Source organism: Homalodisca vitripennis, chromosome 1 (genome assembly GCF_021130785.1).
Source record: "Homalodisca vitripennis isolate AUS2020 chromosome 1, UT_GWSS_2.1, whole genome shotgun sequence".
Lineage (NCBI taxonomy): Eukaryota > Metazoa > Arthropoda > Insecta > Hemiptera > Cicadellidae > Homalodisca > Homalodisca vitripennis.
This window is the reverse complement of record NC_060207.1, coordinates 170,549,609-170,567,162: the sequence shown is the minus strand read 5'-3', so window position 1 is coordinate 170,567,162 and position 17,554 is coordinate 170,549,609. Positions and strand designations below refer to the sequence as shown.

Here is a 17,554-nt window from a genome sequence, read left to right as displayed (position 1 = left end):
CCAGATAAACGGAACATCCCATAAAAAGGGAATTTTATCGAACACTCAATAAACGATGACTGAATAGGCTTTGAATATACTTTGCGAACTGTAATATATAATAACAATATATTAAAAAAAGAAATTGAGTTTCCCTTCCACACGTGCTTTGTATAGCACATGGAATTGTATTTTTTGTAAAATTTTTTGAAAATAAGGTGTTTTGTGAACTGTGAACTCGAGATTCCGGACAGTAACAACTAGGATAATAGGTGAATAGCGCTGCTGGAGAAAGAGCACTCAGTGGGTTGGGTCAATTTCTTTGAACCGGGCGTGGCGCCCCTCTTACATGAGCGGTGGATGAACGCTGTGACCTTCTCCACTTGACTTGAAAGTTCTGGAAGCTCCAGAAGTGAACATGTGAAGTGACAGAATTAGAGTTAAATACTCGTGATCGTGACAGATGGAAGTCTGTTACTAATTAATAACAGCGTCAGTGTTAAATAGACTCGAATGTACGTAACTAGATAGACAATATAGTTAATAGTGGTATTGTGACAGTATAGATCAGTGACTGTTTATAAACAATTAGTTTATTTAAAACCAGCCAAGTTTTAAGTTTTTAAATATTAAGATTCATACAAATTTAGTGGATTCAATATTCGCCGAGTGTTTTATTTAAGCAAACCCGTAACAATAGATTTTTTTATAACAATCTTTTGGCACTTGGGAGCTTGCTTTTTCAATGTAGTTTTTATGGCCAGAATAGTTAAGTATATTGACAAACAACGATTTTATCCTCTTTTTATTTAATTTTTATACATTTTTCAAGTGTATATCTAATGCTGTTCCATACAAAAAGATAGGTACCGCATTTTTAGATTCTATAAAATATTTGTACACACATATTTGAGTGTGAGTACTAAAACAATTTTAGTCTGCAGAACTCTGACCTGCATTAATACATTTTCTTTTGTAGCATTTCAATTTGGTTTCTCCAAGTTAAGCCTTTGTCAGTTGTCATTCCTATATAATTACATGTTGTATTACATTTTTAGTTCTATAGTGTTACACTCTCAATCAGTTTTCCAATTGAATTTTCACAATTTTGACCCTTGTGGTACTTTATTACTGGAATAGTACTAATTACATTTTTTCGAGGTTAACATGAATATGAACCGTTTTCTGTGGATTAACAATAAGATCCATATTATGAAACCATTTATTTACTATGTCGAAGTCACTTTTTATTATTCCTTGTGCATTAATCAATGTCTTGTGGGATTAAACTAGGATCATATCATTAAAATATCCAAACATTTTTACTTTTTGTGCTTTATAAAATATTTTGTTTATGTAAATGTTAAATAGCAAATGACCAAGGTTATTGTAGGAGTCCCTTGAGGAACTCTTCACTTACTGTACGAGTATTTTTGTATCACTATAAAAGTCTGATATTGTTACTGTGAAGGGTCTATTTTTCAAATAAGATTTTACACACTCCAGCTGTCGACAAACCACTCCTATGTCATTCAATGCGTCATTCATCAAGACATAATCAATAGAATAAGAGGTTTCTAATAAATTAATAAACGTACAGAATGCATGGCAGCCTTAATTTGTGTATTGAGATGATTTCTGAATATATTTAGACATTTTTACTCCTTGATTTTTCTTAACGCATATGTGCTCTGATTTTCATTTGACATTCCTTTAGGTATTTATTAATGTTTTCAACCGTACAGGGTGTTCATTTGAAAACTTATATACAATAGACTAATACTAATAGACTTATATCCCAAGTATCATATTTGTTCTGTTTTTCGAAATGGCCGGCTCCTTCACAATGGTGCAGTTTATTAACACTGTCTCAATAGGTCAACTTGTGTAAATTTACCGAATATAATTTCTCTCAATTTAAAGCATATTATAAACAGCTTGTTACATAAAAAATGTTGTATTAATTTGTTTCATATGTTGTAAACACTGCATTTTGCTGGTCAAATCATAGGAATAATTACAAATATGTGAAACAGGATCTACCAATGCGGCGAAACATAGTTTATAATGTACGTTAATTTTGGTGTGTAATCACTCATTAGATATTTTTTATTTATATTTCTATATAAACTTTAAACTTAATTATTTTTTGAGATTAGGGAAAACAAAATTTGGAGATAGGAATAATGTTGATTGAAAATTGTTAGTTTCTGAGAATAAGCCTTTCAATTTGAATTGCTATATTCTAAAACGAGCTAAATATGAAATTTATATCTTAAAATAAAACGGAGGATACTTTTGTTATCTTTTAGAACAGGAGTTTTTCCGAGAATAGACCTTTAAACCAAATACACTTACACGCTGAAGAAAAATGCTGTTTTATTAGGTCCCTACAAAATATGAAATGCTTGTACCGGTCGTTGCTGTTATTTGCTGTCCAGTAATAGCAGGCGGTGAGTTCTTGGCCCATCAGTGAATGGATATCGGAGACGTGTCGGCAAGAAGGATGATAAACCATTTTGCTGTAATAATAATATGTTATGTAGATAGTATTGATTTATTGAGAAAAAAAGTAATCTTAATATACGGTAATCATATTTAATCCACAAACGTATATGCAAGAGATACATAAAAAACGAATTTAAAATGTTTAATCGACATTTATCGTTAGAGAACAGCGAGGGAGGAAAATATATTTGCCTTGATGGGGTAATTTACCGTGATAGATTTCTCTACATGTGACAACACCGATCAGATGTTAAGGGTCAAGTTCCGGAATCCTATTTATGAAAGTTTTTGCAGTTAGAGTTGTTTTGTCATATTTAACAATGAGAAATGGGCGTTTTATCATACTATAGCCTGCACTGTTATCCAGACTTGGAACAGTGCTGTGGTTTGGCAGTGTTTTAAGAAATTTGGTAGATCCTAGAATTTTCCGTCAGGTAGCGTCCAAACAAGCTCATAGTTATATACTATAATTAGCCAATTTCATAAACAAGGGGAATAAGTGTTTGGATGTAAGTTTTCAACGTTAATGCTTTTAACATGGTGTCATTGTGTGATCAGTACTTTGTGAAAATGTTCGGGGAAATCCCACGGTGAATCGTTCGCAAGAATAAGTAACCAATTGTTACGGTTCTGATTATTAACTAAAAAAAAAGAAATCCTAGCTAGGAATAGTAAGAGAGAATGAAACAGTTGTGTTACTTTGAAAATTTATATAAGTGTTACTTATATAAATATCATGTAGTAATGGCTACACGATTTTCTCTATGTAATAGAAAATGTTTTTAACTTATGAGTACTCATCTAATTAAATATGAAATTGGACAGTGAAGCATACCTATCGTATCTATAACCATAAATAACTGTCCACTCATTGTTGTCTCATTTGTTCTTCAGGATAAGTATATGTGTAAATACAGTACTGAGAACATAATAAGTGGAGGATTCTTTACACGGATAGATCTACATGTTATATTTTTAGTAAGAAATAGGTTGTTTCTAATTACTCTCTAATATATTAAAACAAAATATTATTACTGTATATAATTTTCTCCGCAATAAGATTTAAATGATTACACACAGTTAAAATCTGTATACCTGCCAGGTATCTATTTCGTGTTTCACTTACACTTGAGTTTTTCCTCCATGTGGGTAAAAATGTCTAGTGATTATTGTCATACAGCTAAAAGAAACTGAAAAAGTCTTAAATTGTAAAAGTTCAACAGGTCAATAAAGTTATATGATACAATTGAGATTTTGACGTTTTTCTAACGATATTTTCAAAAATGTTAGTTGATCCCTCACGTTACACTACACTCAATGCAATATTAGTTGTACCTGTTGACTTTACTTTATTAGCCACGCATATATTTTCCATAAAAATAATGTCTTGTATCTCTAACTTATCATGGATTTATGTGCTGTAATATTTTACACGTGGCACGTGAAGAGACTAAGGTCGTTCTCAAACCTGTTTTCAAGGCCCACTTCTACACGTCTTCCTCGGGTGTGCAAAGTGCAATTAAAACTTTTATTTTTCCTTTAACCTCGTTTTATTACTATATTTATCTGCTTCAGAAACCTTCCAAGAACACAAATTGTAGCTGATTTTGAATAATCAAAATAAAATTCCGTAACTTATAATATTGTAAACGAAGATATTGCTGTTACTTTATCGACCAACATAATAAATCGTAATACTCTTAATGGCCTTATTAAGATTATTACTGATAAATCTCTGTTATATCAAAATTTAAGTTTTCCTTATACAACGTGTAACTAATACCACAAAAGTTATTCTATGGTTTTGTTTTAGTGTGTAAATAAGTAGATACTACAACTAATTTTACGCCAGACACGCCAGTTAGTTGGTTTAACCAGTTTACATGCTTAAAAACGAATAAGTTATCTAGCTGTAAAGAGCATTGGCGTACATGCAGGAGCAATCGTATTATATCCAAATAAGAATTCAGGTCTATAGAATTAATACAAAAACTGTCAATCAAAGGTAGGCAGTATATTGTTCTTAATAGTGATGGTACATGTAATTATCGGTTTCCCTAATAATTCAAACGCAATACTTTATAATAATTAATATTTGCTTGAGAATTTATTAGGGTGTTAACAAGATAAACTTGATACATTTTCAAATTAACAACTTATAATTACATTATAATGTTTTATCAATAATCCTCTGTGAAATGCAATCGTGCATAACAATAAAAAGGTATTAGTCAAAATTATATTAACGAGAAAGTTAGACACCTCCGTGCCAAGCTAATCTATCAACAATGTAACACCAGTGTGGTTTGAAGCCAGTGCAGTCAGCTCCAAGGTCTGATAAAAAAAATTAAAAGTCGGTGCTTACATTAGAAATGTATTCGTAGGAAAATTTTTAAAATTTTAAGTTTTACGGAACTTTTAATTTAAAATTCTTGAAATAAATTTTAACCAGAAACTTGTTAGATATTTAAAATCTATTTGTTCTCTATTACGACAAAGTAAAATTTCAACTAAAATTGGGTTTTTTCTCTTTTACGATAACTAAAACTTAATTAAGTGCAAGAAATGCAAAGAATTGAATTTTTGTTAATTCCTTTACAGACTTATTGCCCTAACGGGAATTTGCCAAATATAATTATTTCAGATAATTGAGAACAGAAGATTTTGGTAAAACAAAATCGTGGAGAAAAAAAGAGTGTGTACATACTTGTGTGTAAGTATCTATATACATTATCGTATACGAATTGCTGTATAAGAATGCGCTCATGTAAGAATAAAATTCCTTACTTAAATTAAAAATTACCTTAAATATTGTGTCTATCCTTTTTTCAATACTTATTTGCTTATAACTTAAGTTACTTTTTCGTTACCGCGCTGTATAAATTTCTAACACGTACACAGTATAAACGTATATAATTATTATGTTTTGAAGTTGACGACTCTGTAAATATTTATATTAAATATTCCAATTACAAGTGTTAGGTTCTAATGTTTGCTTTTTAAGATTTCAAACATTTATTTAAATTAATTTAGTACATAAGTTTAAGCAAAAATAACACTGAAATACTGTTATAGATGAAACTGTCCCATAGTACCTTTAAAATCTACAAATATCACGTTAAATTATGAACAAATTTAATTAAAAGTTAATAAAATTATATTATTACGTAGTATATACGTGTACAGGAAATACACGCATTCGAGACATTTAAACTATTACTTTCACTTAAACAGTATTCATTTTACCTCTAGATATTTGCAATTGTTGTTAATTAATTTGCGTTTATTATGTGTTGCAAACAACATCTTCTTCATTGTTTCCCATAACTATTTCCTGAATGCACCCCTAAGAGTTATATATTGATGAAGCCCTCCCACAAGGAAAAACTGAATGCCAGTCTTGTACAACTGTATAAGAGAGTGTGGAGACCGGTTCCGCATCAGTCAGTCTCAGCAGGACTGGGCGGCACATCGCGACGTGAGACCTGCCGTACCTTACTTAGTAGCTTGTCGTAGTTCATCCCAACATTGTCATAGATAGTGGGAGAATTTGGCGAATGTTTTTCAACACTGATGTTACTATCGGAGATTACACATTGATCGCAGTCAAGTTCTACTAAAAACAATGTATTCCTTCCTAGTTTTCGGTTGCTTCTTGGGTTCCGCTCTGTCTGCGAATATCCTCGCCGTGTTCCCCCATCCCGGCAAGAGCCACTTCGATGTCTTCGAGCCTCTCGTCCTGGAGCTGGCCGCCAGAGGACATCAAATGACCGTCATGAGTTTCTACCCCCAGAAGACCCCCGGTGGCCAACTACACCGACATCAGTTTGGTGGGGACCTCCCCCTTGAGGCTGAACAGGGTTAAGATCGGAGGAGGGGATGATACGGTGCCAGACACCTTCTCTGTGTCCAACGTCGGCCTTCACCTGTGTTCTAAGATCTTTAAGTCTAAACCTGTCCTCGATCTGCTGGAGTCGGACGCCCGCTTTGATCTGATCATTTTAGAAATGTTTGACTCGGACTGTTTCCTTGGCCTCGTGCATAAGTACAAAGTGCCCCATATAGGGTTCAACTCCGCCAAGACGAGCCCGGATCAGGACAGGACTGTCGGGACGCCGAATTATCCCGCGTACGTGTCCCACATCAACCTGCCATTTACTAACCGCATGGGCCTCTTCCACAGAGTGATCAATGTCGCCTACACACTCATGCTTGCTGTTGAGAGGTTCTTCGTGCTCCTGTGGGAACAAAGAGGGTTCTATCAGTTGATGGGTGAGGGGGTTCCGCCCCTGGAACAGTTGGTACACAACGCTAGTTTAATACTCGTCAACACTCACTTCTCACTGCTGGGGAGCCGCCCTCTTGTTCCCGCGCACATCGAGGTTGGAGGGATACACATCAAACCCGTCAAACCTCTCAGTAAGGTAAGCTTTTTTGTGGTACAAGCCAAATCCTTAAATTAATCACTTATAAAATAACAATATTACACGTTCGTGCCAAAACATTTAAAACATAGAATATATCTTTATATCTTACATTCTATTCAAGCAAAGTGTTCTGTAATATATTCTACAAATTGTCGATAAGTCACATTAGGATCCTTTAATACCACCTCTTTCTTTTTGAACAAATATGATTTATAGTGGTTGTGATTTTTATGGTTACCTTATACGCGTGTTTTTAAGAAAGCAAACCTAGTATTAGGTGGATTTGCTCATATTTGCCACTCACTTTTACTAATCTTCTAACACAATAAAAACCTAGTTTATATTCTGAAAACTTAAAACAATATCGATCATAGTATAGTATACCTGTACATGAGTGCTTGTATGTATGTAAGTATAGGTATTGATAAATATAACGACCGAGTACATCTGTTAGATATTTATTTAGCGTGCAATTGTATTAGGTAAATGTCTAAATATATATTAAAAATATTATTTTTCAGGTCCTTAGCTTCAAAAAAGTTATTTTTATTAAACAAAAAATAATTTAGAGACCACTATAAAAGCTTGATTTCATTTGTACTGCAATATTGCATCCCATTCAGTGCTTAACAAAATCACAGACACTACACATTTGAAAACATAACATACAATTAAAGAAGTAATAATTAGTTTTTATTAATTTAAAACTCAATAAATACCAATTTCAATATTGATAAGTTGGGAGTTTTGATTTAAATTTTGTAAACTGTAGGCCATAAATATATCCATAAAATATTTTTATTTTAACAATTTTTGACGTTTGGGATTATAAATTACAGTAACTAATATTTTTGGCAATGAAGCTACACTTTTGCTACAAGAAAGCTTTTTTCGAAAAGTTCTCTGGCTTTTGATTATGTTTTAACTATTTATAGCTCATTAAATAATGAAAAATGTACTAACCATGTTTGCATACAAATTAATTTATATTAATATAAAACTACAAGTTTCAAACTAGACATTCCTGAATTAACGTATTCCAATTAATTGTGAATGAAGTATGTAGTGAGAAGGGAACAGGCGTTTTGCCATTTTCTGATATGATTTATTTTACTGCAAAGAAAAGAACCTTTTTATTTCAACATTATTTTGTTTTTAAAGTTTCCAGACAATTTATAGTTCCGTTTATTCCATATTTTAGTAAATTTCGGTCGGTTAATGTTAATTTTGTCTCCAGTACTTGTCAGAATATTGTCTTGAAACCACCTGGAGCCATGCAAAAGACTGTGAACAGATAAGTCGTGTTTGTAATACTTTTTTCTGTAAACAACTTAAACAATTTAACATAACGAAATTAATTACAATTTGTAGATAAAGCGTCTCGGGTTGGTTGTATAAAATTACGCCAGCTGGTTTATAACAGTGCTGGCCGTTAGTGAAGGTCATAATTTATAATGATTGCAGTGATTATGGAGAAACCTTGAAATTCCAACCTGAGCTTTAGTTTCTGTTTCTAAACTGCTGCTTATTCCACTTTCCGGTAGTCAAATCGTATTGTATCTATGTATTATATCTAATTTACTGTCATAAAGAATTTAGTTCAGATTAGGTTCCAATCGAAATTTTGATGAAGCTTAGGGACACATAAATTTAAAATAAAAAAAAAAAAAATAAAATGAAATAAATATATTTAACATGCTGAAAAGATAATGGATGAGATCTCTTCTCTGTCTGTATACATTAGGCAAGACATATTTGAATTATATATATATATATATATATATATATATATATATATATATATGTATATATATATATACATATAATACATACTTAGAAACAATACAAACTAAACGTTGGACTTTTTCATCTTTATACGATACAATAACGAAATAGGCCAATAAGCCGTATTTCAGTAGTTTTTAATTTAATTTAAATATTATTTGACAAAATAGAAAAAAACCTTGCAATTGTCATATTAAGTTTGCATTATGGGTTTAATCAATTTCACAGCAGTATTGAAAGGAAAACAAATTGAAAAAAATCCAAATAAGTACAAGATAAAAATTGTATCAAGTTAAAATTATCTCCATTTGAATAGCAGTTCAGTTTGGTAAGTTGTTATACTACATATTGTATGTCACTTTTTAAAAGGTCCATTATAAACACACAAGTCCATTTTTAGGGCCGTAACGAGAACTTTTGAGCCCCCGATGTACCAATAGTAAATAGTTTGGTGAAACTGTAATAGTTTTATAAATTTTAATAATAAACCCTAATAAATTTGATAAAAAAATAATTCTTGATAAATGTTATTTAGATTTGTTCTATTTACAAAATTAAGACGGCAGGAAAGAATAGGACGAATAGCAATATTTTAACCAAGTTATAGTCTGAAGAAATTATCCTTAACCTCTTTATACGCTTACTTCTGAATTATGTTCTGAGCCTAAGCGCGGGTCTCGGATATTTGACTAGCGGATATTAACTATTCCCCTTACTTCTTACAGGACTTGAACAACTTTCTAAACGAGTCACCGGAAGGGGCCATCATCTTTTCCATGGGATCGGTGCTAAAGTCATCTTCATTTCCGGTGAACAAAAGACAGGCCATCATGGAGGCTTTCGCCGAGTTGCCGGTCCGTGTTGTCATGAAGTGGGAGAACGAAAGTCTGCCCGGCAAACCTGACAACGTGATGATCAGCAACTGGTTGCCTCAGCGGGACGTGCTGGGTAAGTTTTAAACAATCAACACGTTTCACAGTATTTCCAGTAAATTATACGGAATCTTTTTGTTGGTTTGCTTTCAAAACTTTGAATGGTATTAGACTCTGATACACGACTGTACCATGACGGAATGGAATGACGGAACAGTGAATCGACAAAAAGCAGTAGTAAATGTCACAATGACGCTGCCTACCTTCGTTAACCAGACGTGATCCCGCAGTAAGCAGTGTCATGTTTGTCTATTGTTCATTATTATAATAAAGAGTAGATTTTTATTCATCAAAATAAGAGAGATTCCTACCGTTTCAGTTTATTTCTAAATGCTGTACTGTTAATTGCTTCTTCTTACTATGAAATGGTTCCATAAAGAGCTAGTTGTAGTTCTGTCATATAAGATCAGTGTTGAATTTCAAGAACTTTAGCGCACTTATATATATTTCGTTTTTATTGTTAGGAGTATACTTTTTAATTATTCAAACAATAAAGTGTAGAAGTTATCGATTTTTCAGAATCACCAATAAAAAAAAAATAGATGAGAGTTAGTGATATCTTTAAAACGAGACATCTACCATAATTCTATCACTAGATTACGATCTTAAAAGTGTCTGAAGTTTAACATTGTTTTTATCGGGTAACATCCAGAAGATGTATTGCAGTCGGCTGTACATTGGCCCCTAAACCTCCACTATAAGGTTAAAGTCTGTTATAAAAGCCATATCAGTAAAGTTGTCTTGACAGTAGGCATTTCAGATCTGTGTACGTCAAAACAATGAAAAATCAACTATGAACAAAAAAATACCGAAACCGGAGTAAAGGCCATAAATATACACTTTGGACATTGGCTATTCATCGTAGCAACAAGACAAAACTAACGTTGGCGTCGGAAATACAATTCACTCGAACCTGAAGTGCCATACACGTCCAAAACCTACGTGATTGCGCTCGAAGCCGCTATTATAGTAAGTCTAGTAAGTTTATACGCTAAATTTGTACACAATATATCAACATAAGATGCTTCTCAAAACAAGATTAACAGCAAGGCAACTCAAAATTGAAGGTAGCAAAGCCCATATATACGATGCAGACCTTACCTGCGGTTTGTTATCTGCCATTTCTCTGCCATTTCATACAGTAGTGACTTGACACGGCCTCTGCAACCGTCTACTAAAACGTTAGCAATAACATCAAAGGGCACTTTTTAATCACGTTACCAATAATTACCATAAGGTTTTGCCCTTTGTAGCTGCAGATTGTAGCTGATGTAGCTTCAACCATACTTCTTACAAGAAAGCACTTAGGATTGGGTCACTTTCACGTAGACTCATCACAGCAACTATTACAAAAGTCTGGTGAAGCAGAGTGTTAGTTATTTTCCATTCGAATAGTCTTACAGAAAACACATTTCCAGTGAAAGCTCTACAGCTAAGAATGAGGGTGAATAAAAGTGCAACAATGAAATACACGAACTACATGAAAAATATGTTTAGTACATAACTGCCAAACTTCGTCCTCCGTAAATACTCCTGACAATTTTCTCTCTATATTTTAACTGGTTCGCCGATGTATCATCATACACTATCAGAAAGTCATTCTTACAATTACAAGTAAGCAAATACATTGAAGTATAACCATACTGAGATTATTTATGTACTTAGAACAAATTTGATATTTTTTTCTCTCTAATTAACATTGAGTCGTACATACTACGCTCCTATACGAATTGTTGGGATACGTTAATAATGTTGCTTTTCATTCCTTTTAAAGTCAAAACTTTCACTACACTATTCAGTGTGGAATGTTTTAAACATTCGCCTGTAAGCATAGATGCTTCTGAAATAGTTGAAATTTGAAACATGTTTTGAAATTTCAGTAATATGTTGTAGGAAGGATGGTGGTTATGTATACTATATATCAATTCCACGTAGTCATTTGATTGCGATATAAATAAATTATAAACCACGACTCAGTGGTAAATACCACTCCTAGGTATGTTAAGATATTAATTATTACAATTATTTACTCGTTAAATTAAGATTATAATTTTAAAATTATCGTGTGAATATGAAGAAGGGATGAGAGGCAAATTACTTTATAACTATTGTAATTAGTCTGATAGTTCCTCCTTAGTGCGTATAGGCTATTATAACTTTTACAGTGGTCGGGTATTAAGATTGTACGATACATGAATATACAATTACCTCTAATTGGACAGTTAACATTTTACTGCTTGCTTGATGATGAGAAATAGTTTTAATATTCCAGTAAAAAAATACACGGAATACTTTCATATTAACCAGAAATGAAAAAAGTTAAAACAAGTCAAAGTACCATAATTTCAAAAATTGTTAAGTTGCGTTACTGTTGATTTAAAAACCGCATCAATTTCTACCAACTCCAATGCGATAAGTAGCTTACTGGACACGATGTCAAGCCGATTGATCGCAACATGCGTCATGAATCAGTTGGAAAAGGTCTCTTTGGTTTCCTCATAAACCGTTGAACCTTTGATGCATTGGACGGTCAATTGTGTATCAATCTCTTCAGTTACCAAAGTCAGTTAAGGGAGATGTCTTTTTATTATTATTAATAGTCGTTAATGATAGCAAAGAAGTTTTTTATAATACATAATATGATATATATATATATATATATATATATATATATAAAAAATTTTCAATATTTCTGTAGTAGAATACCAGGACGTAGGATTACGTAAACCTACGTGATGACAGGCTTCTCAATGTATGCATGCAAGAAATTCAAATATAAATCACATTTCTTTCTTAAAATCCTGAGGACAGACAGACAGACGAATAATTATTTAGAAAGTAGATTTCTACATTTCCCGGCAGGCAAAATGGAAATTGTGTCATTTAAATCTTGCTCGAGAGATCTTGGGGATAGTTTGCCTTGTTTCCATCCAGTTTACACGTCATAAGATCAATATTATTAACGTTCAGCCAAATACCATGAAGTAACCTTCACCATATCTGCATTCAAAATTTAAAGTCAAAGGTTAGTTCGGTTTGAGATATCGTGGGGACAGAGTCACAGATAGCCAGAGAGACAGAGTGAAATGTTTTCAGTCCTATGATTGATAGGCTTCGCTAACGATCAGCCCTTATAAGTTTCTATGTTTTTGAAATATTATTACGAATACTGAAATTAGATTTATTTAAATATTGTGGACAGTATATGACCAATATTCTCTTTATTATCAATGATGAGTTTTAAAAATATGGAAATAAACTATATTTTTTTAATACACATTATTTTCAATTATTGGTGCGACAAGAATCTGAATGATTAATTTGAACAGGATGTTTGATAGAGTCGAAATGGTACTAAAAAACCTGCCTGTCCTGTGACAGAGGGGTAGCATTAAATGGGATAGAATAGGGAGTTAAGGGTAGAGAGCTGTATCATACGGAAGGAATATGAGCATAGTTTGCAATGATGTAAATTCTGCATATTGCATAAACACGAAACGTTTTCCAAGTACTAAAGAATCTTGGATTAAATTCTAGATATAAAATAGATTCATCATTATTGCAAAACATATAAAATGCAATTATTTCGAATTGTCTTTCGTGTTGCAATTATATACAAATAGACAGACAAACAGACTGAAATGAATTTTTTGTAGTCCTTTAGAATGATAGGCTTCTCAGCCAATTAGAAAAGCTTACAATACTCATATAGAGTATATATCAAACCAAAGCGCAGTTTAATATGCAATACCATGTTTGAAATGTAATGCATTTTTAAGTGTTAAGTTAACAGCGGCCGTCTATGTATTTGTTTCTAAACCACGCAGAGTTAATGAGTTGGATCAAACAGGTGTTTAAACAGTCCTGCAGGAGGGAGGCGGATGGTTACCCATTCCCATACATTAATAATGTGTTTGATGTGCCTATTAATGAAATGTATGCGTTTGTTGCTGAGTTTAATCGAGGCCGGAGCATTTATTCATATTAGTATGACAAATCACAAACGTTAAGCGATTCAGTGAAAACTATTTGGTTAAACTTTAGATGAATTCGATTGTATGCTACCTTTCACTTGCTTAAGAACTGCTGATTTTAATTATACTTAATTTATATGTGATTTATTCTAATACTGTCTTTGGAAAATGTTGTAAATATTTGATGATTGCCTGCTATTACGTAAAAAGTCTTTTAGATCAGTAAAACAAACAAGTTTTCGTGGGCTCTCAAACATGGAAACTTAAATATAAATATATATAGAATTTCAATAGAAAGCAATACATTGTATTAAATATTACATCCTGACACAGGTTAGTCAGATCTGTCTGCTAACACAAAAGGCCGTGTAGGATAAATATGAGAGTGATATTACCAGAAAGCTTTAGGCACACCTTGTCTGCCATGTCAAATGCAAATAAACAGACAATTTCAGTGCTGTTTTAATTAGTTACTTTTTTACTATACATTCTTTTAAGTGGAATGAGAAGAGTTCATTATAAATATAGCAAGGTGGGATAAAACCTTAGGAGAGTAATCTTTACTTTAAACGTTATATGGAGTTGTAGGACAATTTACTGAATATTATGATAATTTGACTTTTTAGGAGTATATTGAGATTTTGCCTCATCCTGAAGACTATATATCTTTCGAGATGGTCATTAATTGATATCCAAAAGATAAATCAATATTATAGAGCTCATATTGTGTTATGTGGGTATGTTGGGTATGTTGTACAAACAAAATTACAATACAGATATATTAAAAATATACAATATTATACAGGTAATTCTCCCAAATACCTAATTACAGTTGAGTGTGTAACAACCATCTTTCTGTAAATGTTCAGCCCACCCCAAAATAAGGGCGTTCATGGGACACGGTGGGTTGCTGTCGACCGGGGAGGCGATAACCTCCGGGGTCCCCATGGTGCTCATCCCCATGTTCGGGGACCAGGGGAACAACGTGGCCCATCTGACTTCTCTGGGAGCCGCCGTCAAGCTGGATTATGACTACATCTCCAAGGAGACGGTGTTGGAGGCGCTCCGAGCTGTCTTATTCGATTCCAGGTATCACAATAATTACAATAATCCACTACTAAACAATATAATAATTACTATATACTCACAAGCAACACTCAAAGATACTTGTGAGTACAGTATTTAATAAAATCAAACAAAGACAAGTATATTTAAATTTAAAAATAATTTAGAGACCTCAATATAAAACAAAGATAACATTGAGTTATGCAGTCAGCAAAAAAGTGAATAAATTTGGTTGTTTACAATCATGTTAATTGAAGATGTATTTTAGGACATTTACTAATGAAACCGTATTATAATTATGAACCTTGAAGTACAAAAATATTTGGTTGTAATCATACATAAGTTTAACATATCTTCAAACTCTAATATAGGTACGCTTACAACGATAGTATAACTTTCCATGTTAGAATAGCCCTTATCTGCACACATACAATTAATTGATAGCATCACAAGTGGTCAAACAGTCAAAAGTACATGTTACTATTATTTAATTATAAAAGAAATGTTTTGAGTTAACTCTAGTTGTTTTGCACATTTCCACTCACGTTTCTTTGTAATAAACAATAAATCCAAACAGTCAAAAAGTCTAATGCAAAATTGTACAAAATTATTATGTATGAAAAATTAAATCTGTAAAAATTAAAATGTAATATTTCTATACGTAAATATGAAACCAATTTAGCACTAACTTGCAAATCCAACTCGATAATCTTGATTGAAATATTTTAAACATATTGACAAGGGATCAACAACACAAATCACATCGCCACAGTTAATCTGCAAACTATGTCGTAGTCAAACTGGAATTTCATTTGGAACAAACCTGCTTTGACTGGGATGAAAGGAAGATAATTAATTGCTAAATGATAGCACGAGCGTTTAGCTTTTGTATGAATCGATGCAACATGCTTTGTGGAGAAACAATTAACTTTAGACAAACCATATGTGATTGAACACTGATTGAATAGTGTTGGAAATATAATAATTATATTTTTTAACTTACAAAAACTGAAAAGCTAGTTTATGTAATGTAAATAAATATATAGTAAATGGCGTTTGACACTTGAAACACATATCTAGGGAAAAATAGGGGTGAATAGTATTACAAGAGTACACCTCAAATTTAGACAGCATCTTAAAATATTTTAAGAAATTATCATTCCTATCAAAATATTCTTAAAAATCAAATAGGTTTTATAACCCAATGTATGTTTTTCACTGATAAACCTGGATATTCTATTTGAAAACTTGGTACAAATAGCCTAAACATTATTCATAAAAAAACATAACAATATCTTTTTGTTTGAGAAAGATTTAAAAGGGCCATAGATACGTAAGGGGTACGTTAAAACAATATTCTTAGAAAAAACGTCTCATCGTCGCGTTGGTCCATGCATACTCTGTTTAATTCAGTATCTATTCTTGAAAATTGTTACAATATTAACGAATTTGTCTAATTTTCCTCTATATTTCAGTTATCGAGAGAAGGCCAAAGATTTGTCAGAACGGTTCACGGACAGGCCAATGTCTCCACTGGACACGGCGGTCTACTGGACTGAGTATGTCCTGAGGCACAAAGGTGCCCGCCATCTTCGCTCACCAGGTTTGTAATATACTCAAACATCATAGATATATTATTATTTCTTCAATATTTTACAACAAAATTTTAAAATGTTCAGTTAAAAGGTTTCTTTCTGGGTACGGTATCTCAATCTAAGAAGAATAAAACCCCCTTTTCTCCTTTACATTCGCAAATAGTGGGTCAAAAGCTAGCCTACTCATATATTCAAACAAAGGCTCCTTGTCTATTAATGTATTTATGAGAAGTACTGATAATTCTAATTTTCTTTGTTAATATCTTTAAAAACTTGTTACGAGTCCACAGTTAACTCTGCCAATTAATGATACGCCCATCATTTTGGACTTTTAAAACGTTGTATCAGTAATCTACAAGCTTTTAAGACATCATGATTTTGAGTAAGAATATTGTTATTGATGTGCAGCTGTGGATATGCCGTGGTACCAGCTTTGGCTGCTAGATGTCGCTGTGGTGCTGTTGGTCTGTCTCGCTGGTCTCCTGCTAGTGATGTACTGGCTTGCTCGACGTTATAACTTGAAAATTCCACACTTTCTTCAACTTGGCTCATCGAGGAAGAAGATACAGTAATCTTTCTATGATTCATGAAATAAATTTATACTTTTTATAATATGAGTTTTATTTCCTGTCCTTCAGCTAACAAAGAAAATAATAATTCAAATATTCCATCGGTACGACGTATGAACAATTATTCAAACTTCTAATTATTCTTAACCATAATTACGTCATCCTTGCATAAGACTTATAAATTCCAAGTGAATGTGTTTTGACATTTTACAAGTAAGAAACGAAATGATTTCGAAATACGCATTTAAATCGGTTGTCAGACTTATTTTTACTATATATTAATTTCTTTTCTTGCCCTACCAACCGTGTAAAAGAATTATTGAGTTACTGGACAAGACATCTTTCAGTATTTAGTAGACCACAGCCTGTTAACTGTTAACTTCTCATGAAAAGACTGAAATATATATATATATATATATATATATATATATATATATATATATATATATATATATATATTTATGTATATACTAATTTACTTTTGGTTCGCCTATTTTGTACCTTAGTATACCGTTGCAGCAACCCTTTTAAGGTAAATAAATCTTGCTCTTGGGTAGAAGAATATTACAATCTTTGAAAAGAAGAGGTATTATCACCAAGAAAAGGTTCAATAAAGACAATATATGCAGCATCATACTCAGTGTATAGTCAACAAGCTAAAACATGAGGTATAGCCAAGTCAGAGCTTAAGGATGTTACAAAGGACAAGAAAAATTCATC

At 32.4% G+C, this 17,554-nt stretch overlaps 1 protein-coding gene across 1 annotated transcript; it reads left to right on the top strand.

Annotated features, from left to right (window-relative positions):
* The first annotated feature begins 5,939 nt into the window (after positions 1–5,939).
* Positions 5,940–16,877, top strand: LOC124352719 (UDP-glycosyltransferase UGT5-like). Its single transcript, XM_046802348.1, is given in 6 exon segments — positions 5,940–6,283; positions 6,285–6,911; positions 9,425–9,647; positions 14,475–14,694; positions 16,146–16,273; positions 16,674–16,877. Coding segments are annotated over 6 exon segments (1,533 nt in total). The 5' UTR covers positions 5,940–6,112; the 3' UTR covers positions 16,838–16,877.
* Positions 16,878–17,554: the final 677 nt, after the last annotated feature.